Raw genomic sequence first — 22,401 nt, 5'->3', positions numbered from 1 at the left:
CCCATGCTTTAAGGACCCCTAGTACCCAGGGTGTATTGTGGGGAAGGTCGGGAGGGTAATGCCCCCCACAAGCCTCAGGCAGGCATGGAATTTTTCACCCCCATGCAGCTCCATTGGCGTGATATGAGTGCCCCCCCCTGCAAATATAGAAGTCAAACTATGCCTATGTTAGTAACCACAAATTATTTTTGTAATCTGTTTTCAATATTTTCTTGTTTCTCCTCAAGACGGATTACTCTTTGCCTTAATGAAGTATTCTCCATTTTAATTTCCTTCTTTTCTATGGCAGTTCTTTTTTCTTCATGATCTAAATAGATCAAACGAGCTTTGACTTCTCCCACATCATGAGAAAGCTCATGTATGTCTTGAGATTAAAAAAATCGAATTTGGTATTTTCAAAGTCCTCATAGCTGCAAAGTCCAGTGTGAGAAACAGCTGGGTTTCCTTGGCCTTAGCTGGCATGGGTCGTTTGGCATTTGTTTTTCCCAGCTGGATCCATGGTAACATTGGCGCCAACTTCCCCACTTTCCCCTGGGTGCTCGATCCCATCCCCACTCCACTACTTCCATGCGGCCCTGCCCCGCCACACCTTTTCCCACCACTGCCCTGCCCCATTCCAACTCCTTCCCCAAATCCTGGCCCTGCCTCCTCCCCTGAGCGTGCCATGTTCCCGCTCCTCCACCCCCTCCCGGAGCTTGCCACACCACCAAAAGCTGTTTGGTGCCGGCCAGGGGGAAGCGCTGGGAGGTAGGCGAAGGAGCAGGGACGCTGTGCGCTCGGGGGAGAAGCGGAGGAGGAGGGGAGGCAGGGGGTGAGAGGAGCTTGGCTGCCAATGGGTTCAGAGCACCCACTGATTTTTCCCCAGTAACACAACAAAAAGGGTCCCCTTCATCTAATTAATATATTTCAGAGACATTTATGGTTCATATACCTGGGAACCCTTAATTGATGAGTATTAGTGTGGGATGGGGAGTTGAAGAGACCAGGAGTCAGGCAGCCACCTTCTCTATATGCCATGTGACACGCCCCCCCCCCCAATTGTAGCTTTAGTTTTAATTTAAAATCATATTTAATGTATTAATAAGTGCACCACAGTGTATTTTGACAAGGAGCTTGTTTTAGTAATGAGAGATCCTGCAGAAACCTCTGCTATTTAACCTTTGGGAAGTTTGGAGAAGTCACTACGCTTTCATTGCAGATTACACCACCTGTGGATGAATGAGGTGTGAGCTGGATAGTTTCTGCAGTAATCAGTACAGATACTGTTAAGTTGCTGACTATTACAGATAGACCACTCACACTAAAAAAACTAATCAGCCAAACAAGTGGCATTGGACTGAAGCTGCATAGTCTGCAGGGCAGTAAATGGCACTTGCGTGCATGACATCTGATTGTTCGATGTATCAAGAAGTTAGTAATTATAACCAGTAGTCAGTTACCCTCATATTCCAGCTGAGTTAATGCTACATTCCTATTTACTTTTAATAACTTGCTGTGCCCATTGACACCCTTCAGGGAAAAAACAGCAAATGTCTCACAGTTTGAACTCATGATCATAATGAGAACTGTTCCAGACAGGATGACTGTTCTCTTACGAAATGGCATATGCGTTACTTTCTAAGATATGAAGTGGAACAGCACTCAGAAGCTTAAAGCACTTGCTCTGAATGCTCTCTGGTTTATGTTGTTCACCTGCAGTAGAGGGTTAAGATAAGTCTCCTGGATGAGATATGTGCTGCTTTCAAGAGAAGTTTGGTGCCAGTGGCAAAATGAGAAGAGTGAGAAATGAACAACCTCACAGGAGACAAGCTATAGATACAGCTTAATGCACTGCCAGGGTCCTGAGTTCTCTTTGGGGCATGGTCTGATACTGCAAGGAAGATGAGACAGAATGCCAGTGAGGGGGCGATGGACATGGCAATTGGATGCACATTGACAATAAGGAGGTGAGAAGGGACTCGTGCCACACGTAGGGGCCAAAAAGGGGCAGTGTCTCCTCAGAACCACCCTCCTCCTCGCCATGCTGAGCTATCATCATAACTGACAGGGAGATGGGTTAAAGTGGCTGATGGAGTTTTGCCTTGTGACTATTTGGCTTCCAGTATGTATTCAAAATATTATTTGGCTGAAGCTAAATTCTAGGCTTTTGCCAAATAGCTATTCAGAGCAGAGGTTTAGTGCTGCCCTAGTGTTGTGGGTGTTTCAAAGTGACTTTGCTGTTTAAAATGCTGCAGGTCTTTTTGGAGAGGAAAAATTCTTTTTGATTTTTGCAAAGTTTCTTCCGGATTTCAAGTTGACTGTACTTGGTGCTCCCCAAGCACTGACATCAGCAGAGCAGACTTTGGCCCAGTCAGGCCCTGATTCTGCAGATGGGTCCCTAGTGAGTTCAGTGAGGCTCCACACAGACACATGTAGAATGTAGCAAAACCGCAAGAAAAAATGGGAGCAGATCATGGGTGGTTGTGGGAGACATCAAGTGTGAAAGGAATGCTGCTTAAGAGCATGTAACTTTTTACACAGAGAACAATTTGTGGAAGCTGTCTATTTTTTCATCCCGTCAATCACGTTTTATAGTTTCAAACATTTTGTCTGGCATACAGAAATGTTTCACCCTTAAGGTATGTGAAAACGCTGTGTTTAGTTCCTTAAAATGGCAAGTTGTGTTTCAGACAGATTTATCCATCTGGGAAAGATGTAAACAAACTGTACTTTAGCCTCAGATCTAGAAAAAGTTACTTGCCCATGATGCATTGTTCAGGGATGAGGTAAAACTGGCATCATGTGGGATATTACTGTAGGTAGTTTCAGCTCAGTGTTTCAGACCATGGACAGTGAGCTAATCCATCCAGCAGAGTGACATGAGAACAAGTGAGAGGTTTGAGCTCAACAGCTGCTCTACAGGTAATTTGAAAGGAGAAGCTTGGAGGGTAGCTATACCTAGTACAGAGTGAGTTATTAGTCATTCATGAAATTTAGTGGTACCTTGCTTTCTTAAAGACTAAAGGGAAGAAAACCTGGAGAGAAGATGGGGGATGAACTGATGAAAAGCAGAGAGTTAATTGTAAACATTTTAGTGATTTAAATAGCACGTTTCATTCACATTTACATCACAGGAGTGCAGCTGCAGCAGAGGAGTAGAGTCAAATCCCACAACGGTGAGTGAATGTGTCTTCCAGCTGCGACCCTGCAACCTACCCTGTTGTATGGAAAGCATATAAATACATTCCATTCCACGCCCTTCTTCACTTTGACGTGTGACTGATTCTAATCTTTTATCTCCACTGAAAAGAAGAATAATCTTAGAAGTTTGAAGGTGGTCAGTTTGTAACGTGGACTAAATCGGTAAGTGTGTGAAATCCTCTGCTAAGGAATTGGTTCCCAGCCTTATTGCCTGGGAGCCCTTCTTGGGATGTGCGGATTTGTTGGTGCCTGTCCCATTGTGCTATGCCCTGCGCAGTTGCCATTGTGTCTCCTTTTCTCTCCCTCCCCCCCCTTCGTGTTTGTTCTTTTTTGGTATTATTCTCTGTCATCATTTTTAGCTCCTTTCCCCTGGTGACTGCCTCTTCCCTGGTGGCCCTCCATCCCCATCCCCTCACTCACCAGAAAGCTGCATCCTTGAGAGAGAGCTTCATGGGGAGCCACCTACTACCACTACCCACAGGAGCAGAAGCGTACTTGCAGAGGGGATCTCCTGACTGCAAGGCCATGGAGCTTTTCTCTTCTATGCCTGCACTGCTTGGACTAGCCTGGGGCTCCCCTGGGCTGAGAGAGTCTACTTTATGGTATACAGCAGTGACAGTCCAACTGCTGTTCATTCAAGCTTTTGGTACATATACTTTGGAATCCCAGCAAGTAATAGCATGTAAATGGTTTTTCAAATAAGAAACCACTTTTGAGCAGTGAGTCTGAGTCAGTGGGAGTTAAGATGCTGATTACACAGCTGAGTTTAATTACATAATTGCATACTTAACCAGATTTGAACACCTGTTTTGGATTAATTTAGCAAATGGGAGTAACCTGTGTTCTATACTATTGGCAGACAAAACATCAGCTGTTAAAAGACCGGAGAAAACATCTGAAAGTGGGTCTATTGTTTGTTTAGAGACGACTGGAAAACTAATGACCAGATTTCTTTGTGATTCAAAGAACAAACAGTGTGGGGTAGGGCTGGGCTGTTCTTTGCCATTTTCAGGGTCTGAGCTTTCCAGCTGCATTTGAATCACCAGCAGATTGGATTTCCAAATGGGCACTCCAACTCTCCCTTTACTCCAGCGGTGTGAGGCCAGGTTTACACTACAGACCTAAATCAGTGTAACTATGTCACTCAGGGGTGTGGATTATGCGTAGTTATACCAACCTAACCCGCTCATGTAGAGAGCGCTAAGTTGGCAGGAGAGCATCTCCCATCGGCATAGCTACTGCCTCTCAGGGAGGTGGATTTACTATGCCAGTGGGAGGAGCTCTCCCATAAGTGTAGGAGCATCTTCACTAAAGGATTAGAGCAGCGCAGCTGCAGCACTGTAGTGTTGTATGTGAAGATGAGCCCTTAGCCCTGGTCTGCACTGCAGAATTACTTCGGTATAACTGCGTCACTCGGGTGTGAATAATCCACACCCCTGAGCGACATAGTTATACCAATATAAGTCTGTAATGTAAACCTGGCCTCACACCTACACGCTAGTGTAGACAGCACTATGTCAGTGTGAGAGCTCCCTCTCATTGACTTGGAGCATCTGCACTAGAAGTGCTACTGTGGTACAGCTGGAACTCTGTAGTGTAGACCTGCCCTGAGTACTGCCCAAATAGGGAAACAAATGCTGTGGGTCATATTTTTGAGTTAGTCATTGTTGCAAATGAAGGGAAAGTTGCTGAGATTGTCAGTATAATTACCCCAGAATTTATTACCCTTGTCCAACCTTAAATGACTTTGAAGTGATTTGTATCACATTATAAAAATAACTTCTCACAGAAAGGTTTGGGGCATTATCATCAAACCAAGTCCAGTGGAGAATCCACTTTCCTGCTATTGTGGTAGGATAGGGGGCGTGTTTAATTATGGGTGATGGGTGCGTTCTATCATGTCAGAAGCTGCTCTAGCTTTATGGTTGGAGCATAACAGCACAGCTCCTAGTGCGGACATGCTGGGTTGAGCTACTCTAGGGCTTCCAGTTGATGCTTAATGTAGCAATGAGCAGCACTACTTGGATGCTCAGCCTATGGCTGGGGAATCATCCCAAGAACCTGTCCTGGTGCTCGGGGCTCCCTTCCTGGTGCTTACCAGTGTAATATTACCTGTATTGCCAGGGCCTCCTGCTACAAGAACTAAATGATACCTGGTTCACTTGCTCAGACAGATGATCAAGGAGGAGAAAGTGGCAAACCAGCAAAATGGCCAAATCTGAGTGGGAAATCTATATGCAAGTCCATTCCTTCCTCTGTTCCATTCCTAGTTGGAATGCTTCCTAGCATTGACTCTTCCCATGTCAAGTTTCTGGCCAGCAGAGCTGGTGGATGTGCAGCACCCAATGTCACAAGGAAGCAAGTTGTGTCTGCCATAGGATTGCCTGGTGTCTGGTTTTTGAAAAGAACATCCAGCTGAAAAGTTAAAAGTCCGGTCAGCAGCACAGCAGGGGCCCAGGGCTAAGGCAGGCTTTAGGTCCTGCTAGGTCCCTGCAGCTCCCAGGCACATGGGTGGCCAGGGAGGCTCCATGCGCTACCTGCACTCTGAGTGCAAGGTAAGCAGGTCGCATTGGCCAGGAACCATGACCAATGGGAGCTGCAGGGGCAGTACCTGCAGGCGTGAGGGCAGCACATGGAGCCACAGGGACCTGGCATCCGCTTCCTGGGAGCCGCGGTAAGTGCTGCTAGGACCTCACATTCCCTCCTGCATCCCAACCCTCTGTCCCAGCCCGGAGCCACCTCCTGCACCCACAACCCCTCATCCCTTTCCCCACCCTGGAGGCTGCACCCCCCTGCATCCCAACCCCCTCCCCCAGCCCAGAGCCCTCTCGTGCACCATAAATTCTTCATTTCTGGTCCCACCTAGAGCCTGCACCCTCAGAGATCATAGCCCCCTGCATCCAAACCTCTCATCCCCAGCCTCACCCCAGAGCCCGCACCCCCAGTCGCAGCCCTTACCCCCCCACACACCCCAACCCCCTGCCACAGCCCGGTGAAAGTGAGAGAGAGTGGGGGAGAGCAAGCAACAGAGGGAGGGCGGATGGAGTGAGTGGGGGCAGAGCCTCAGAAGGGGCAGGGCCTCAGGGAAGGAGCATGGCAGGGATGTTTGGTTTTGTTTGATTAGAAAGTTGGCAACCCTAGTCCACTACCCAGTTTTTTCTGACTTCTGGGGCAGGTTGATTTACTAGATGTGGACAGGGCCTGTAGAAAAAGGTGAGGTTTTTAAATTATCATAGATTATTAGGGTTGGAAGGGACCTCAGGAGATCATCTAGTCCAACCCCCTGCTCAAAGCAGGACCAATCCCCAACTGGCCCCCTCAAGGATTGAGCTCACAACCCTGGGTTTAGCAGGCCAATGCTCAAACCACTGAGCTATCCCTCCCCCCGAGTTATTGCTGACTCTTGTGGTAATACGGAGGCAGTTATATCTATTGGAGCTCTATTCTGGTACAAAATGATGTTATTTAAAAAAAAAATTGCCAGGGATTTATGCTGCTTAAAACACATTTGTATAAATCTAATAAAATGTAGTAGGTGGATGGGTGAGCTGGCCAGTCTCATTCGCCTTCTGAGTCACTACTGGCTGTCCACGTGAGCACCTGCCACTGGCTCTGGTAGCACCATGGTTTTCTCAGTGCTCTCATTCCTCTGCTTCAAGGCCCTTTGTTTTCGGTCACCACTTTGCAGTCCCCTCCTCCTCATCCCCCACCCCACCCCCGGTTCCCCGATGGCTCTTATGGGGATAGAAATGGAGCGGTAAGCTCTCCACAGACAAACAGTTTGCTTCCAGAAACACTGAAGTTGTGTTAGATTCCAGCAGATCTTCCCATGCTAAGGTGTGCTTGTCTTTTCGTTTGTACCCACTTTACTTTGCTAGTTTGGATAAAATGGAACCCAGATGCAAACAACCTCTGATCAACAAGGCCGTCTCAATTTTCCTTTTCTTTAATCAGATATTTGAAGCGGCTTTGTCCACCTTTTATCTGGGATTTTCCATTGGAGGGCTAGGCACCATCTTATGCTGTACCATTAGGCAGAGCTGGCTTTAGGCCGATTCACCCGATTCCCAGGAATCGGGCCCCGCGCCTAAGAGGGCCCCGCGCCTTAGACACTTTTTTTTTTTAACTTACCCCGGGTCCCTGGCTGCGATCTGCTCCAGGGTCTTCCGGGTGGTCCTGCTCCCTTGAGCGAAGCGCAGGCTGGAGCCCGGCAAGCCCCGCGGCCCCGGCTGGAACCTTGGCTGGAGCGCGGCAAGCCCCGCAGCCCCACTCTCCTGGCTGGAGCCCCGGCCGGAGCGCAGCAAGCCCCGTGGCCCCGCTGTCCTGGCTGGAGCCCCGGCCGGAGCGCAGCAAGCCCCGCGGTCCCGCCCTCCTGGCTGGAGCCCCGGCCGGAGCGCAGCAAGCCCCGCGGTCCTGCTCTCCTGGCTGGAGCCCCGGCCGGAGCGCGACAAGCCCCATGGCCCCGCTCTCCTGGCTGGAGCCCCGGCCGGAGCGCAGCAAGCTCCGTGGCCCCACTCTCCTGGCTGGAACCCCGGCCGGAGCGCACCAAGCCCCGCGGCCCCGCTCTCCTGGCTGGAGCCCCGGCCGGAGTGCAGAAAGCCCCGCGGCCCCACTCTCCTGACTGGAGCCCCGGCCGGAGCGCGGCAAGCCCCGCTCTCCTGGCTGGAGCCCCGGCTGGAGCACAGCAAGCCCCTTGGCCCCGCTCTCCTGGCTGGAGGCCTGGCCGGAGCGCGACAAGCCCCATGGCCCCGCTCTCCTGGCTGGAGCCCCGGCCGGAGCACAGCAAGCTCCGTGGCCCCGCTCTCCTGGCTGGAGCCCCGGCCGGAGCACAGCAAGCCCCGAGGCCCCGCTCTCCTGGCTGGAGCCCCGGCCGGAGCGCAACAAGCCCTGTGGCCCCGCTCTCCCGGCTGGAGGTCCGGGCCTTTAAATAGCCTCCAGAGCCCTGGGGTAGTGAGGGGCTCCTGGGGCTATTTAAAGGGCCAGGGTTCCAGCTGCCTCTGCCACCCCGGTCCTTTAAATAGCAGCCAGAGCCCCGCCACCCCCATGCATTCCCCAGGGCTCCTGCAGCTATTTAAAAGGTCCAGGGTGGGGTAGAAGCTGGGGAGCCTCTGGCCCTTTAAATAACCCCCAGAGCCCTGGGATAGCAGGGAGCTTGGGGGCAATTTAAAGGGCTGGGGCTCCAACTGCCTCTGCTGCACTCCCTGCCCTGCCCACACCAGCCCTGCTCCCCCTGCCTGCAGCCAGCTCTGCACCCTATGCCCACAGCCAGTCCCTGTCAAACCCCCTACCATGTCTCCAGTCAACCCCTGTCACACACCCTTGTGGCCCTGCCCAAAGCCAGCCAGCCCCACACACACTGTTGCCTGCACCTGCCCTGCACACCCTGCCCTGTCTCCAGCCAACCCCTGCTGCACCCCCCTGCTTGAAGCCAGCCAGTCTCTCACTCCTCTGTCTCCAGCCCTGCCAACCCCTGCTGCATCCCCCTGCGGCCCTGCCTGAAGCCAGCCTGCCCCACAATCTCCAACCAGCCCCTCACCCCTTGCCCTGCCTGCAGCCAGACCCTACCTCCAGTCAGCCCCTGCCCTGCCTCGAACCAGCCCCATGTCCACTTGTGCCCTGCAGTTCCCAGGCCAGTAACCCTGCACACCTGCCTCATTGAGGGGGGACCTGCCTCATTGAGCAGCTGGGACCCACACATGTGAAACGGCAGTCATTAATAACCAATCGACAGCATATATGATGCAATGTACATAATATATAATTTTATTATTTATATAGTTATGGAAAGTAAATAACACATGAAAGAAATGAAAGGCTTTTTTTTTCTACTTTTTTTTTTTAAGTCATCCCTGCCAGGGCCCCACCGAAAATGTTCGAATTGGGCCCCGCACTTCCTAAAGCCGGCCCTGCCATTAGGCACATAGGATTCTTATTACTCACCCTTGCCAGATGGAAAAAATGCAGCATAAGAGTTGATCCAGGTCTGAGGGAGGAAGCAGTTCTGTTCATGCAGTATCTGCTCCAAAGGACCAGTGGCCTCAGGCCGTAATGACCATATGTGATTCCTTTTAACATTGAAGAGTGTGTGTGAGAGCGTCTCTCTCTCTCTGGCTGGTGAATCTTGTCCACATGCTCAGGGTCTAACTGATCACCATATTTGGGGTTAGTAAGGAGTTTTGCCCCGGGTCAGATAGGCGGAGATCCTGGAGGGGTTTCTCCTTTCTCTGCAGTGTGGTGCACAGGTCAGTTGTAGGTTTAAACTAGTGTAAATGATGGATTCTCTAACTTGAAGTCTTTAAATCATGATTTGAGGCCCTCAGTAACTCAGCAGAGGTTATGCATAAGGCTGCGATTCTGTCATGGAGGTCAAAGATTCCATGATACAAAGAGATGTTTTTGTGTTCTTGAAAATTCCAATGAAAGCATTAGATTTGAGAAAAAAATGACAAATCACTTATTTCCTTTAAAACAAGTGTCAAAAATCCTATTTCGTGCGCCATTGTTTCCAGGGCCTGCATTAAGGGGTAGGAAGCAGGGCAATTGTCCGGAGCCCCAAGCCGGGGGGGCCCTATGAAGCCCAGGCAGCAGGACTCGGGCATCAGCCCCGGGTGACGGGGCTCAGGCTTCAGGTTTGTTTATATGTTCCTGATCTATTGTTTATTGCCTGCGTCCTGTTCATGACTTTTAATAAAAAATACCCGTGCCAAAATCATAGCCTTAGTTATGCATCTATTACAGGAGTGGGTGGGTGAGGTTCTGTGGCCTGCAATGGGCAGGAGGTCAGATGAGATGATCATGATGGTCCCTTCTGGCCTTAAAGTCTATGAGATCTGCTGCTGAGACTCCTGGAGAGGTAAATTATTCAGACAGAAATTGGGCATGTGACTGCTGAGGGCATGGCTCTGGAAAATTGACTTTGTCATCATGTTTATTGGCTCTTAAACAATCTTTTATGACAAGCTGTAGTGCAGCTTTTGTTCAAGGCCATTGGAACATTATATTTTTCATTCTTCCTTTCTCTTTCCCCTAACAGTTTAATGAGGCCTGAAAACTAACCTGGTGTAAAGCTGATTTTTATTATGATTGTAGGTTTTAAGCTCTGGGTTTCTGTAACATGCCTGATTTTTTTTAAAGCTTTTACTTGTGGCTTTTAGAATAAATTAACAAGCAAACCAACCTGATTATTTGCTTACGTGTCACATGAGCTGTACTGATCTCATGAATGTGACTCTGTTTTGACAGACATAGAAACCAAAGATGCCTTAGTAGACCCAAAGGAAGGCGTTTACCCAAGCTCATTTTCATCTATATCTACTATTTTTCATTTATTTCCCTTATGATCCTCACTTTTTACTGAGGGTTGGGACTGGCTGATGAGAATCATGGGATTGTGAGTTCACTTGGGAGGTAGGAAGCTCCCAAGTAAGGGTCTAGTGCTCTTCGGGTCCTGCACTTTGCAGTGCCGACATAAAGCCAGGCATTCCCTTTGCTCCCTGGAGCCAGTGGTAATGCCAGCAAGGCACTGCCTGCTCTCTTCTGCCATGCGTGAAAGAGAGGTTTTCAGTAAGCTGCCCAAATAATGGTGTGCTACTTATAAATTACTTGCTGATTGCCAGAAAGAAAGTCATGTCTTTGACACATACTGTTTTGACTGTCTATAAAATTGGATGAATAAGGGAGGAAAATTAATGCCTGAGTTAATTTATTCAACTGCTGATAGAAAAGCACCACAAATATTACTGGCTGACTCTAGTTTAAGCTCCTATCTTTCATTTTATTCTGGGAAGGAGTCTTCGTCCCCAGATGCTGCAGTGTGTTAGCCCACCCCCTTGCTTTCCTGCCTGAGGCTGGAACTGGTGTGTAGCAGTGTCGGGTGCCCTTTGGTTTCTCAGAGACGGGGTTAATGGGTTTGTTTAGCTCCTGTGTAGAATGTCTCAGTGTTTGCTTTTCTCTCTCCTGGGAAAACTCCTGTATTCATTACACTAGGGAATGACTTACTGATTTGTGTCAGCGTATGAAGCTCACAGTCTCCCTCCGCCTCTATCGCCCTGGAATTGTACTGAAATCTACATTACACGGCAAGGATCAGTGTGCCAGTGAAAAGCTTGCAGTGCACGCTTTTCCTGTCAGGGCCCTCCGGTCTAGAATACTGAAGTGTTTGTGGCCCTTCTTTATCTTCCCTATTTCAGCTGTATCCCGTACTGAGTTTTGCAGGTGAATGTCAACAGAGCTATATTTCTTCATCCACATTTTCTCCCCTCCTTGCAGCGTGGGAATCTTCTAATACTAGTCGTTGTTTCCTGTTTCACATGAAGCTGTGCTGAGGCCATGTGATATTGTTTGCTTAGCTCCTATTTAACACCTATAGTTTTTTTTTCCTGCTCTGGCACTGTTAATAATTCAGTGCTTTCCAATCCGAAGCTCTGAGGTAGTGCCTGAATATCCTGTGCCTTGCTTTCTTTGATCTATTCCGAAGTCTATTGTAACACCATCCTTTCTGCTACTGCAGGTGACGCAAATTGTCTGATGAATTCTGACGAGTATTCTGTGATGGATAACAAGGACTTGGAAGCAGAGATCCACCCTCTGAAGAATGAGGATGGGAAAGCTCCAGATAACCATGAGAACTGTGCAGAGAAAGAAGGACTCTGCAGGAAGCCCACCCGCTTGTCTCAGCTCTCCCGATGGCGCACAGCTGCCTTCTTCCTCTCATTATTCCTGTGCCTGATTGTGGTGTTTGCCTTTTCGTTCATCATCCCGTGTCCAGTGAGGCCTGTTTCACAAAGGACATGGAACAGGAAATATGACCGTGCGGGTGAGTCTGATGGACTAAACAGTATTTCTAAGCGCTCATTTTCCTGTGCTCATCAGAATCAGGATTGTAGAACCCTGGCCAAAGTGTGGCCTCAGTCTAGGGCAGGGGTCGGCAACCTTTCAGAAGTGCTGTGCCGAGTCTTCATTTATTCACTCTAATTTAAGGTTTCGTGAGCCAGTAATACATTTTAACGTTTTTAGAAGGTCTCTTTCTAGAAGTCTATAATATAGAACTAAACTATTGTTGTATGTAAAGTAAATAAGGTTTTAAAAATATTTAAGAAGCTTCATTTAAAATTAAATTAAAATGCAGAGCCCCTCAGACTGGTGGCCAGGACCCGGGCACTGTAAGTGCCACTGAAAATCAGCTTGCGTGCCGCCTTGGGCACACGTGCCATAGGTTGCCTACCCCATCTAGGGCCTGCAAGGATGATGCCCATGAGAGTGTGCGCTGCAGATATCCCAGGTCTTGATATGCAATGGCCTATCTTAATTGGAGTGGCCTTCTGATAGGTGTTTGAAATCTTTTATACATAGGCAAATTAGTGCTGCGCTCAAGCACTAGAAAGTTAACAGATTGGCCCTTGGTTGGGCAAAGCTTGAGAGGATGTTTTTACTTAATTGACATGTATTGTGGTTGAACTTTAACTTAAAATGTTCTTTAAGTGCCTTTGACCTGAGACTTAAGAGCAGTGACGGGGTCCTTCCTCCATCAGAAATGAGTACCTCTATCTTACCGTCACTGGATTAGTGAGGAAAGAGAATTGTGTCTTTCTTGTAAATTACTCTCATGCTTAATTCTGAAGAGAAATGTCCATTTATTGAACTCTTCTGTGAAAAGCTAGGTAGAGCTCCATTGTATGCCAGACCTTTGACACTACAGCCTTCTCTGCCCTTACAGCTTGCTATGCCACTTCAATCGTCCTCCTTCAGTTTAAGGGGAGGAGCAGCGCTTCTGTCTTGTGTGTTCCTGAGGTAACAAACCATGGCCACATTAGACAGACATCACGCACATCAGCAGAGATCAAACCCAGTGCTTCCAGCACTATAAGCACTGGCCTCTGCCCTTTGACCTAAAGGAGAGCTCCATTGACTAAGAGTATGGCTACATTTGGAATTTCAGAGCGCTGCTGCGGCAGCACTTTGAAGTGTGTGTGTAGTCGGAGCGGCAGCGCTGGGAGACAGCTCTCCCAGCGCTGCACGTAAACCACATCCTTTACGGGTGTAGCGTGCAGCGCTGGGAGCCGCGCTCCCAGCGCTGCTGCCCTGATTACACTGACACTTTACAGCGCTGTATCTTGCAGTGCTCAGGGGGGTGTTTTTTCACACCCCTGAGTGCGAAAGTTGCAGCGCTGTGACGTGTGAGTGTAGCCATGGCCTAAGAGGCGAGCTAGTACCAGGCTGTTATAGCTGCAAGTGCCAGCCATTAGAGAGAGCCAATTGCATGCCCTAAAGCAGTGTATTACATTAGCACAGTTTCAGAGATAATCAAATTCTTAACTGTTTGACTCCCCTAACTGCATAAGGTTTCCTAATATTTACTGCTGGATACAACTGTTGTTGTATTTTTGTGGTAGTGCCTAGGGACCCCCATCCTAGACCAGAGATCCCCCGTTAGGCACTGTTTAAACACTAGTATAAATAAAGTGCTGATCTATCTTGGCATTGCTTTTCCAAAGAACAAAGGAGGGGGCAGCAATCAGGCTTTTAAGAAAATGCATTTTCCTCCAGTTTACCTGCATTGTCACTGTGCCCTTCAATCCTGTTGATCCAAGCACTGCTTTCTAGCATCCGGTTTGTGATCTCTCTGCAGTGACCTACGAGTTTCTGGCTGTAGAAGATGTGAACGAAGACAAAGTGCAAGATGTTATCTTCGTTTTCAAAGATACCAATGGCAGCAGCAGTTTTAACAGATCCTGCTCAGATGAAGGTAACTGTGACTCTAAGCAGGAACAAACAGATGCATAGTGGTGAGGGCTGTGCTTTCTCTTTTTAGTGCTGGTCAGTAATGCTGCGATGACAGAGACCCCTTGGGTGGATGGAGTTGTCCTCAACAGAGATGAGGAATAAATCTCCCAAGGAACTAGCATTCGATGTCTGTGCAGCACGTGTCTAGCCGTGCTGCTGTCTTCTGTCAGTCCTGAAGCAGGAACCACTATTCACCAAGCCAGAAGAAAGAGGGAGAATTGAGAGAGACAGTGTGAATATAAAGGGGAAACATTAACGCTGGCCATCTGGGGATGGGAGGGGGGGACAAGTTACCCCACTGAACTGGTTGTGTTCACGGACAGGTAAAGGGGAGGACAATACTCTTCCCTCTGCTATGTGTTCTTTCTTCAGGCCTTTCCGCTCCATGTGTCTTTGTTACTGCTGTCTCGGGCACCAACGGCAGCACACTCTGGGAGAGGCCTGTCACCGAAGACCTGCTGTGGATGGAGTGCGCCATTGAGCAGCTGGGTGGGGCTCAGTCTCCAGGCTGTCTTGTCATTGGGAACCCAGAGTTACTAACTGCAATCAGCCCTCACACAGGTAAGCTAAGGGGCAGAACCACAGGGGATTCACACCTCTGCTATTGCTTTTTATCCCTTCTGTCCCCTGGCGGTAGGGGAACCCTGATGGTATGTTGGTTTATGAATAAGGTACAGACTAATGCAAGGTATTTCATCAGCATGAAAATAGCCAATGCATCCACGTTGCAGACATCGCTAAGGCTGTGAGAAACCAACATGCTCCCAGCCAATTTGGTTCTGAAGCAGCCATTTTGTCCTGCTGTGCGTGTTGGGTACTATCTGTGCTGTAGTCCCTAACATCCCTCTGCAGTGCTCAGATATGCTGGGGGGAGATGAGAAGAAACTTTCAGCCCTAGCTGTGAATATTTCTCATGCGTGTTGTGTGTGTGTCAGATATGAAGAGAAGAAATGTTCAGTTGCTTATATACCAATGCTAGGAGTCCAGGTAGCAAGCAAAAGCAATTGGGAATTTTCATTGAGGAGAAATGTGATATAATTGGCATTCCTGAAACCTGATGGGATTGTTCACATGATTGGAATGTTAAAATCACTGCTTATCACCTGTTCAAGAAGGACCAAGTTGTTAAAATAAGTGTGTGTGTAGGGAGGCACTCTACATTAGACACCATTACCTGTTTTAGATTTATTGGGAACTCAGAAGTGCACGGACTTGAATGTACATGGATCGATGTGCCGACTAACAAAGCTCAGAAGGATGCATGGGGCTCTGTTACAAACGCCCAAATCAAACCAGAGAAGAGGATGAATTACTCCCAAAACACCAGTCTGTAATGTGTGGAGAGAGAAATTGTGTCGTTTTGAGGGACCTTAGTTTGGGGGATGAATCTGGGGGGTCTTCTGCAGCTAGTAGGAAAACATCATTAGAGTGTCTTGAAATGATAGAAGATAATTTTCTAACACAAAGGTTATCACTCCCAACACTGGGTAACTCTAGTTAGGATGGGTAGAGATGAATATGCCACTAGACTGGAAGTTGGTAATTGCATAGGCCAAGAGTAAACAAGGAATGTTTTGCCTGTATGGCTATACCAGTGTTCTGCCTATACTATACCTGTCCTGGTACATTGCACTGGCAGAGTGCTCCTAGTGTGGATGCAGCTTATACCACCAAAGCAGCTTTTTCACCTTTATAGCTAAATCCCGCTAATGGTTTGTCAATATTAAAAAAGAGCCAGATGGATTATGAGAGTAATGAGGCTGGTTAGCTTGGATATCAATACCAGGCAAAATAATGGAAAACCTGAGACTGGATTTCATTAATAAAGAGCTTAGGAACGGGAATATAATGAAGCTATATTGACTGGCATCAGTGCATAGCTGTAATATACCAAATATTTTGTAAGCGGTTTTACTTAGTATTGCACGACATTCTGATTAGCGTTGTATAGTATCAGTAAAGAACACATTAAATGGTTTGACCAACAGTTTTCGAAAAGCAGCTGTCAATGGGGAATCCTCTCTGAATGGGTGTGTTTCTAGTGGGGCTCCGCAATGATCACCACCAGTGCAGGTAAACCAGTGGTTCTCAACCTAATTACCATTGTGGGCTGCATACGCAGCTCTCTCTGTGTTATGTGGGCTGCAGCTACGCAATATATGTACTACTAGTATGGCCTGAGGATGTCACTTGGGCTGCAGCTGTGTGATGACTGGGCCACAGGTTGAGAACCACTGAGGCAGACAGATGCGCTAGATCTCTTTAAGATAGTGTGCTAAAAATAACAGTGTGGCCACAGTGGCATAGGCGGCAGCTTGGGCTAGCCACCCGAGGGTGCCCCCGGGGGTTGGGTGGGTTTATACTTAGGTGGCTGGCCTGTGCCTCCATAGCCACACCGAGTACAAATCTGCCCACCCCTGGGTGCACACTCTGGTGGCTGGCTCAAGCTGCTGCCTGTGCCATTGTGGCCACACTGCTCTTTTTAGTGTGCTAGCTCAAGCAGGCAGGGCTAACCCAAGTCTGTCTGCCCATGCTGGGAAGCTGCTGTGTAGACATATCCGTGATGTCTTCAGATCAAGACTGGCTGCCTTTCTAGAAGATACGCTTCAGCCAAAGACAAGTTATTGGGCTCAGTATAGATGAAATGTAATGGCCTGCTCTATGCAGGAGGTCAGACTGGGAGATCTAACGGTCCCTTTCAGGGCTTAAACTTTGTGAGTCTCTGAATTAGTTTTGTGCATATTTTTCAACAGCTGCTATGTCCACTCTCACGAGGGCTGCATTTCAGTGTTGGCAAAGTAACCTCTATGTATCAGTATATCTTTTCTGCATCTCAGGGATGGTATCAGACTTATATTTAAAGATTACTAGTTTGCTAGGAAAGGCCGCTCAAATAATTGTACTTTTTACCAAGCAAAGCAAGGTCCAGTATCAGAGGGGTAGCCGTGTTGGTCTGGATCTGTAAAAGCAGGAAAGAATCCTGTGGCACCTTGTAGACTAACAGACATTTTGGAGTATGAGCTTTCATGGATGAATACCCACTTTGTTGGATGCAAAGCAAGCTCTGACGTTCATCTGGATGACATTTCTCTGTGTGTAATGTAATAACTTTGGAACACCAAATCCGCTCAGTTCCAAACTTTCTAGTCATCAGTGAGCAGAACCCTATTGATTTTGGGGAAAATTGGGAAACCAGAAGGGGGTCATGGTCAGCACAAAGTGTATTTTGTTAAACTCAAGCCAGGGGCTCTGTGTGTCCCCCAGCTCCTCTTCCCCCCTTCTGTGTGCCTCCTCTCCTCCCCTCATTTCCTTTCCCCTTCTCATACCATTGGGCCTTCGTTCTAACTTCCTGTGTGCCTCCTCTCCCCAGCCCTCTCTCCCATCTACACTGGAAATAGTTTGATGGACAGGTTAAAAACATGTTTGTGATTGGAGAATTCTGATGCTCCATCCTTTTTTGAAGCTCCACTTAAGCTGGCATTCCTGTTCTGAGGCCATAAAATCAGCAGTTTCCCCCACCCCGCAATTAGCTCATTCCGGGGGAAATATCCCTTCATAACACACAAAGAAGGGTACCGAATTCACAGAGAAATCTGGTACGCTTTTCCTTCTCCTGTTCTGCCATTGACTCTAAAGTTCCTAATTCCTCTTCACAAAAACAGCATAGACAGCGAAGTTCCCTCTCAAGAGATTTTGAGTCCATAATCAGAAGTAGTTGCCAGGGCTGGCTCTACAGTTTTCGCCACCCTAATCAGCGTGCGGAATTGCCGCCGCGGATGGCTGAGGCAGTCCGTGTGCCCTTAGGACGGCAGGCACATTTCCGTGGTGGTGGCAATTCAGCGGCAGCTTCTATGTTTAGCTGTCCGCGGTGGCTTCAGCGAAACATAGAAGCTGCTGCAAGTTGCCGCCGCAGCGGAAACGCGCCTGCCACAGCGGAAATGCGCCTGCCGCCCTAAGGGCACACGGACTGCCCCCGCCATCTGCGGCGGCAATTTGGCGCGCTGCTTGGGGGCAAAAACACAGAGACTGCCGCCCCTTGCAGATTGCCGCCCCAAGCACCAGCTTGGAATGCTGGTGCCTGGAGCCGGCCCTGGTAGTTGCTAGAATCATTACAGTCTTTTTGCTGTTTGTGTATGATGCAGCTTGTGGCCTGACATGCTTGTTTTCCAGGCCTTTGTTATCCAGTGCAGTTGCCTGAGATACTGAAAAACTCTGAATATCGATTGCACCATTAAAGTTAATCTAGTCATCCCTGGCTCCCTTTGATGGAATTTAATGTCTAAAGGAGCCATCATCGAGCTCATTTAAGGATTCATCAGAGCTGAATGAATTTGTTCTTAATCAAGTTTTCATCTCTTCAAAAGAATTCCCAGCCTATTCTACTACAGAAAGTAGCCTGGAGATTTTAACTGTAGATGCACCAGGCAGCCTTTTCACAGCTCCCATTCAGGAGATTCTTTCTCCAAAGGGAGAACAGCCCAGCTACTTTGCCTCCAGCAGTCCAGGTGAGGACAATGAGTTAAAGACCGAGACCTCCATGGTAGCATTCTCTGAAATGCTTCCAGTTCCACACGCAGGGCCAGTTAGGCAGAACTTCAGGGTCTCAATGGGTGGATGAGACAGTGGTGTAGAGAGGAGGGATTTAGATCTATTTGGAACTGGGGAATCTTTTGGGAAAGGAGGAGCCTATATAGGAAAGATGGGCTCCACCTAAACCAAAATAGAACAAGATTGCTGGCAGGTAAAATTAAAAAGTTAGTGGAAATAAACTAAACACTAGGGGAAAGCCAACAGGTGTGGATGAACACATGGTTCAGACAGAGACATCCCTCATGGCAGATTTATTAACAGCCTGATTCTATATCTTGGTAAACAGGAGAGGATATGTATTGATCTGTCTGGGGATTGGTCCTGCTTTGAGCAGGGGGTTGGACTAGATGACCTCCTGAGGTCCCTTCCAACCCTGATATTCTATGATTCTATGATTGATCAAGAACAGGTAGTAACTGAAGAGGAATAGGCAAATGAAAGTGTCCCATTCAGTTACATCACATGAAGGCAGACAACTACATTTTAACACATTTTATAAATGCTTGTATACAAATGCAGTAACTCTAAATATTAAGATAGATGAACTTGAGTGCCTGGTATTGAATGAGGATATTGATATAATAGGTGTGATGGGTTTGGTCACAGAGACCCCTTGGAGCTGTCACCTGATGTGCTGAAACTACCTCTGAGCCTGTCTTCCTTGCCAGCTTGGGACTCCAGAACCCTGTCTCTTTGAGCCAGACATGCTAATCTGCTGCAACACAGACCCAGGGTCTGAAACACACCCCAAAAGCTGCAGACTTAACTGCACACAGCTCAGCAAGTACTCCTGTCTCCAGCACCCCGTTCCCAATGGGATCCAAACCCCAAATAAATCAATTTTACTCTGTTTATCTGTGGACATAATGGAAGCTATTTACATGCCCATTTTGGGTTCAGTTCAGGGGTGGACAAACTTTTTGGCCTGAGGGCCATATTTAGGTGGGGAAGTTGTATGCAGGGCCATGAATGTAGGGCTGGGGTGTGGGAGGGAGTGCAGAGTGTGGCAGGGGGTTGAGGGGCACGAGGGAGGGGGTTGGGATGCGCCAGAGGACTCAATGCAGGGGGTTAGGGGGCTCAAGGCAGGGGGTTGGGGTGTGGGGTGCAGGAGGGGTTTGAGGTGCCGACTCCAGCCCGGCACTGCTTACCTCAAGTGGCTCTGGAGTGGCAGCGGCCGTAGCGGGGCTAAGGCAGGTTCCCTGCCTGCCCAGGCCCTGCACCTCTCCCAGAAGTGGCCAGCATGTCTGACAGTGGCTCACCTGCAGGTACCACCCCTGAAGCTCCCATTGGCTGCGGTTTCCCATTCCTGGGCCCCCACCCACCTCAGGAGCCACAGGGACATGGTGCTGACCGCTTCCAGGAGCGACTCAGCGCCAGGGCAGGCAGGGAGTTTGACTTAGCTGCGGTGCGCCATGGGGCTGGCAATCCCACAGGCTAGATTGAAAACCCTGATGGGCTGGATTTGGTCCGCAGGCCATAGTTTGTCCTCCCCTGGTTTAGTTGCTTTCAGGTCCTATGTTTTTCCATTGAGCAAGACTAGCACGAAAAGAGTGCTGTCTCCCTATTAAGTGTCATCTTCACCAAGCCCTTGGCTTCACCAGGAGAAAAAGTGTCAGCCCATATGTTTTAAGATCCTAGTGTGGACAAGCCAACATGTTAACTGGTCAAAGTAAACCCTGGTCTTGCTCAATGACAAAATTTAGGACACCTGTTAACATCTCTGTGTAGACAAGGCAGTTCTGCTTCAATATGGGTACATTACAAAATGTAGAAAAAGTTCTCACGCCTACTCCAGAATGTCAGTCAGCCAGGGTCTAAATTTCTGGTAACACTGAGCCAGTCATTCTCCCTTACAGAAGTCCCTGAATGTATTGAGTGCTGGTACAAAGGCATATGAAGAGCCAAGCTCTGCCCTAAAGAGAGGTGTGTGTGTGTATATGTGTGAGAGAGTGAGAGAAGGGTGACCAGATGTCCCGATTTTATAGGGACAGTTCCGATTTTGGGGTTTTTGTCTTATATAGGCTCCTATTACCCTCCTACCCCCGTCCCGATTTTTCACATTTGCCGTCTGGTCACCCTATGTGAGAAAGAAAGAGTGGGTTTTTGTTTTTTTGTTTGTTTGTTTTTGTTTTGTTTTGTTTTGTTTTTTAATAAAAGGGTGGGAGAAATGGCAATAATATACAAACACATTAATATGACTAGCTTTGTAACTGCCCCGCTACCTGCCAGTGTTAACTGGTTAATTTCAGATTCCCACAGTTCTGCTGACCATGCCAGATGCCCATAGGTGCTGGAACTAGGGGTGATAGGAGGTGCTGTTGCACCCCCTGTCTTAAAATGATTTCCATCATATACAGGGTTTACAGTTTGGTTCACCAGCTCTCAGCACCCCCACTGTAAAAATTGTTCCAGCGCCCCTGCAGATGGCTGCATGGCAATGCCTACTTGTAAGTCATTTGATGCTCTGTCCTGATGCCATACAGTGAGCACTTCTCCACACCAGGCCTTTGGTGCCACGGAAATCTTCAGCAGTTTCTTTGTGGAGCATGTCAAGCTCGCAGTTCGTTTTATGGGTAGCCCATATGGGATATCTTTCGGCACAGGGCAGTGCTTGCCTTCCAAACTTCGTCACCTTTTCAGGGGCCTAGAAGTCAAAGAAATAAACAGCTCCTTCCCAATAATCCCTTTACAAATCAATGATCCTAGAGAGCCACCAAAGGACAGTGATAGTTTACCCTAGAAGTAAAATCCAGGAGAGCATTTGGCAAGGTTTTTTCCCCCCCGAGAGTCCTGCTTGCATGGTTTAACAAAGGTCCTAACCCCCCAGGTATCTCTGTTCTAAGGTATTTGCCTTGGGAGTCCTACATCCTGAAAGGAGAGTCTCACATTTCATCCTCATCTGGTTGTTTTCAAATCAGTGGCGAGACTTAGCTCTCACCACCTCAAAGATCTAGTCTCACAATTCTTTTGCAGACAAAATAGTACGTTCTGTTGTAGATTTCCTACATATGCATGTATCATTTTCCATCTCTGTTTTTCATTGCCTTCCACTTGTCTTAACTCTGAAAACCCTAAGGAAGTGCAGTTGTAGTCTAGGTCTTTGTACACCACTGAAATTCTCCCTCAACTGAGCAGAAGACTGGAGGTAATTGGATTCTTTGTTCATCCTTAATGAGGATCAAAATAAGGGCATGAAAGTACCAACGTTCCCTTGTGTTGGAGTAAAATGGCCATTGCTCAAGCCTGTGTCTGTGCTAAATCAGACTCCATCTGGAAGCATTGGGACACATTCCTCCAGCTTCACTTCACTGCCTACCCAGAAAAGAATAAAACCACCTGCAATTAAATATGTGAGGCATCCGCCTGGCCTTCCCTTCATGGCCTTAGGCAACTTTGGAGTCAGGGTATCACTAGGGTACAACTTATATTCTCTCCCGCCCTTGTCTGTTTGCTCTTATCTGTGGGGGTAAAATTCTCCACTACCCTCTGCTCCCCAGAGGAACCCTCCCATTCCAAATCTGTTGTGATAGTAACAAATTCTGATGTTGTTTTCAAAGCTTTGGGAACGTTCTACTGAGATCATGGCTGCAGCCTGCTCTGCATTACTGCAGACAGCACAACGTTTCCTTATTATTCAGCACTGCTGCCCTTATGTGAACGAGCCTGTGATTACCCAGCACTCCTGGAAGGGTAAAATACCTTTCAGTCTGAAACCGCATGTGTGTAGCGGTTGAATTGTATTTGGAAAATTTAAGCAAAGCCCTTTTCACTGTTTCTGATCTGATAAAATGGGATAATAAACACAAAATCAAAATATCGCTACTTGCATTTACACAAAAACAATTGGCA

The 22,401-nt window shown here is 48.0% G+C and overlaps 1 protein-coding gene across 4 annotated transcripts in view; it reads left to right on the top strand.

The window, feature by feature from the left end:
• FAM234A (family with sequence similarity 234 member A) overlaps positions 1-22,401 on the top strand; it is a 57,535-nt gene that overhangs the window by 21,632 nt on the left and 13,502 nt on the right. For 3 of the 4 annotated variants that reach the window (XM_050968258.1, XM_050968260.1, XM_050968256.1), the window contains 3 exons: positions 11,690-11,995; positions 13,808-13,924; positions 14,335-14,523. In XM_050968258.1, coding sequence (XP_050824215.1) covers positions 11,707-11,995; positions 13,808-13,924; positions 14,335-14,523 — 595 coding nt within the window. In that variant the 5' untranslated portion in view covers positions 11,690-11,706. Of the gene's footprint in view, positions 1-3,248; positions 3,343-9,918; positions 10,034-11,689; positions 11,996-13,807; positions 13,925-14,334; positions 14,524-22,401 lie in introns of those variants that run through there. The other variant, XM_050968259.1, reaches the window with a different exon arrangement.

This window comes from Gopherus flavomarginatus, chromosome 9 (genome assembly GCF_025201925.1).
Source record: "Gopherus flavomarginatus isolate rGopFla2 chromosome 9, rGopFla2.mat.asm, whole genome shotgun sequence".
Taxonomy (NCBI): Eukaryota; Metazoa; Chordata; order Testudines; family Testudinidae; genus Gopherus; species Gopherus flavomarginatus.
The sequence above is the reverse complement of the archived record's forward strand: the minus strand, read 5'-3'. Positions and strand labels throughout refer to the sequence as shown.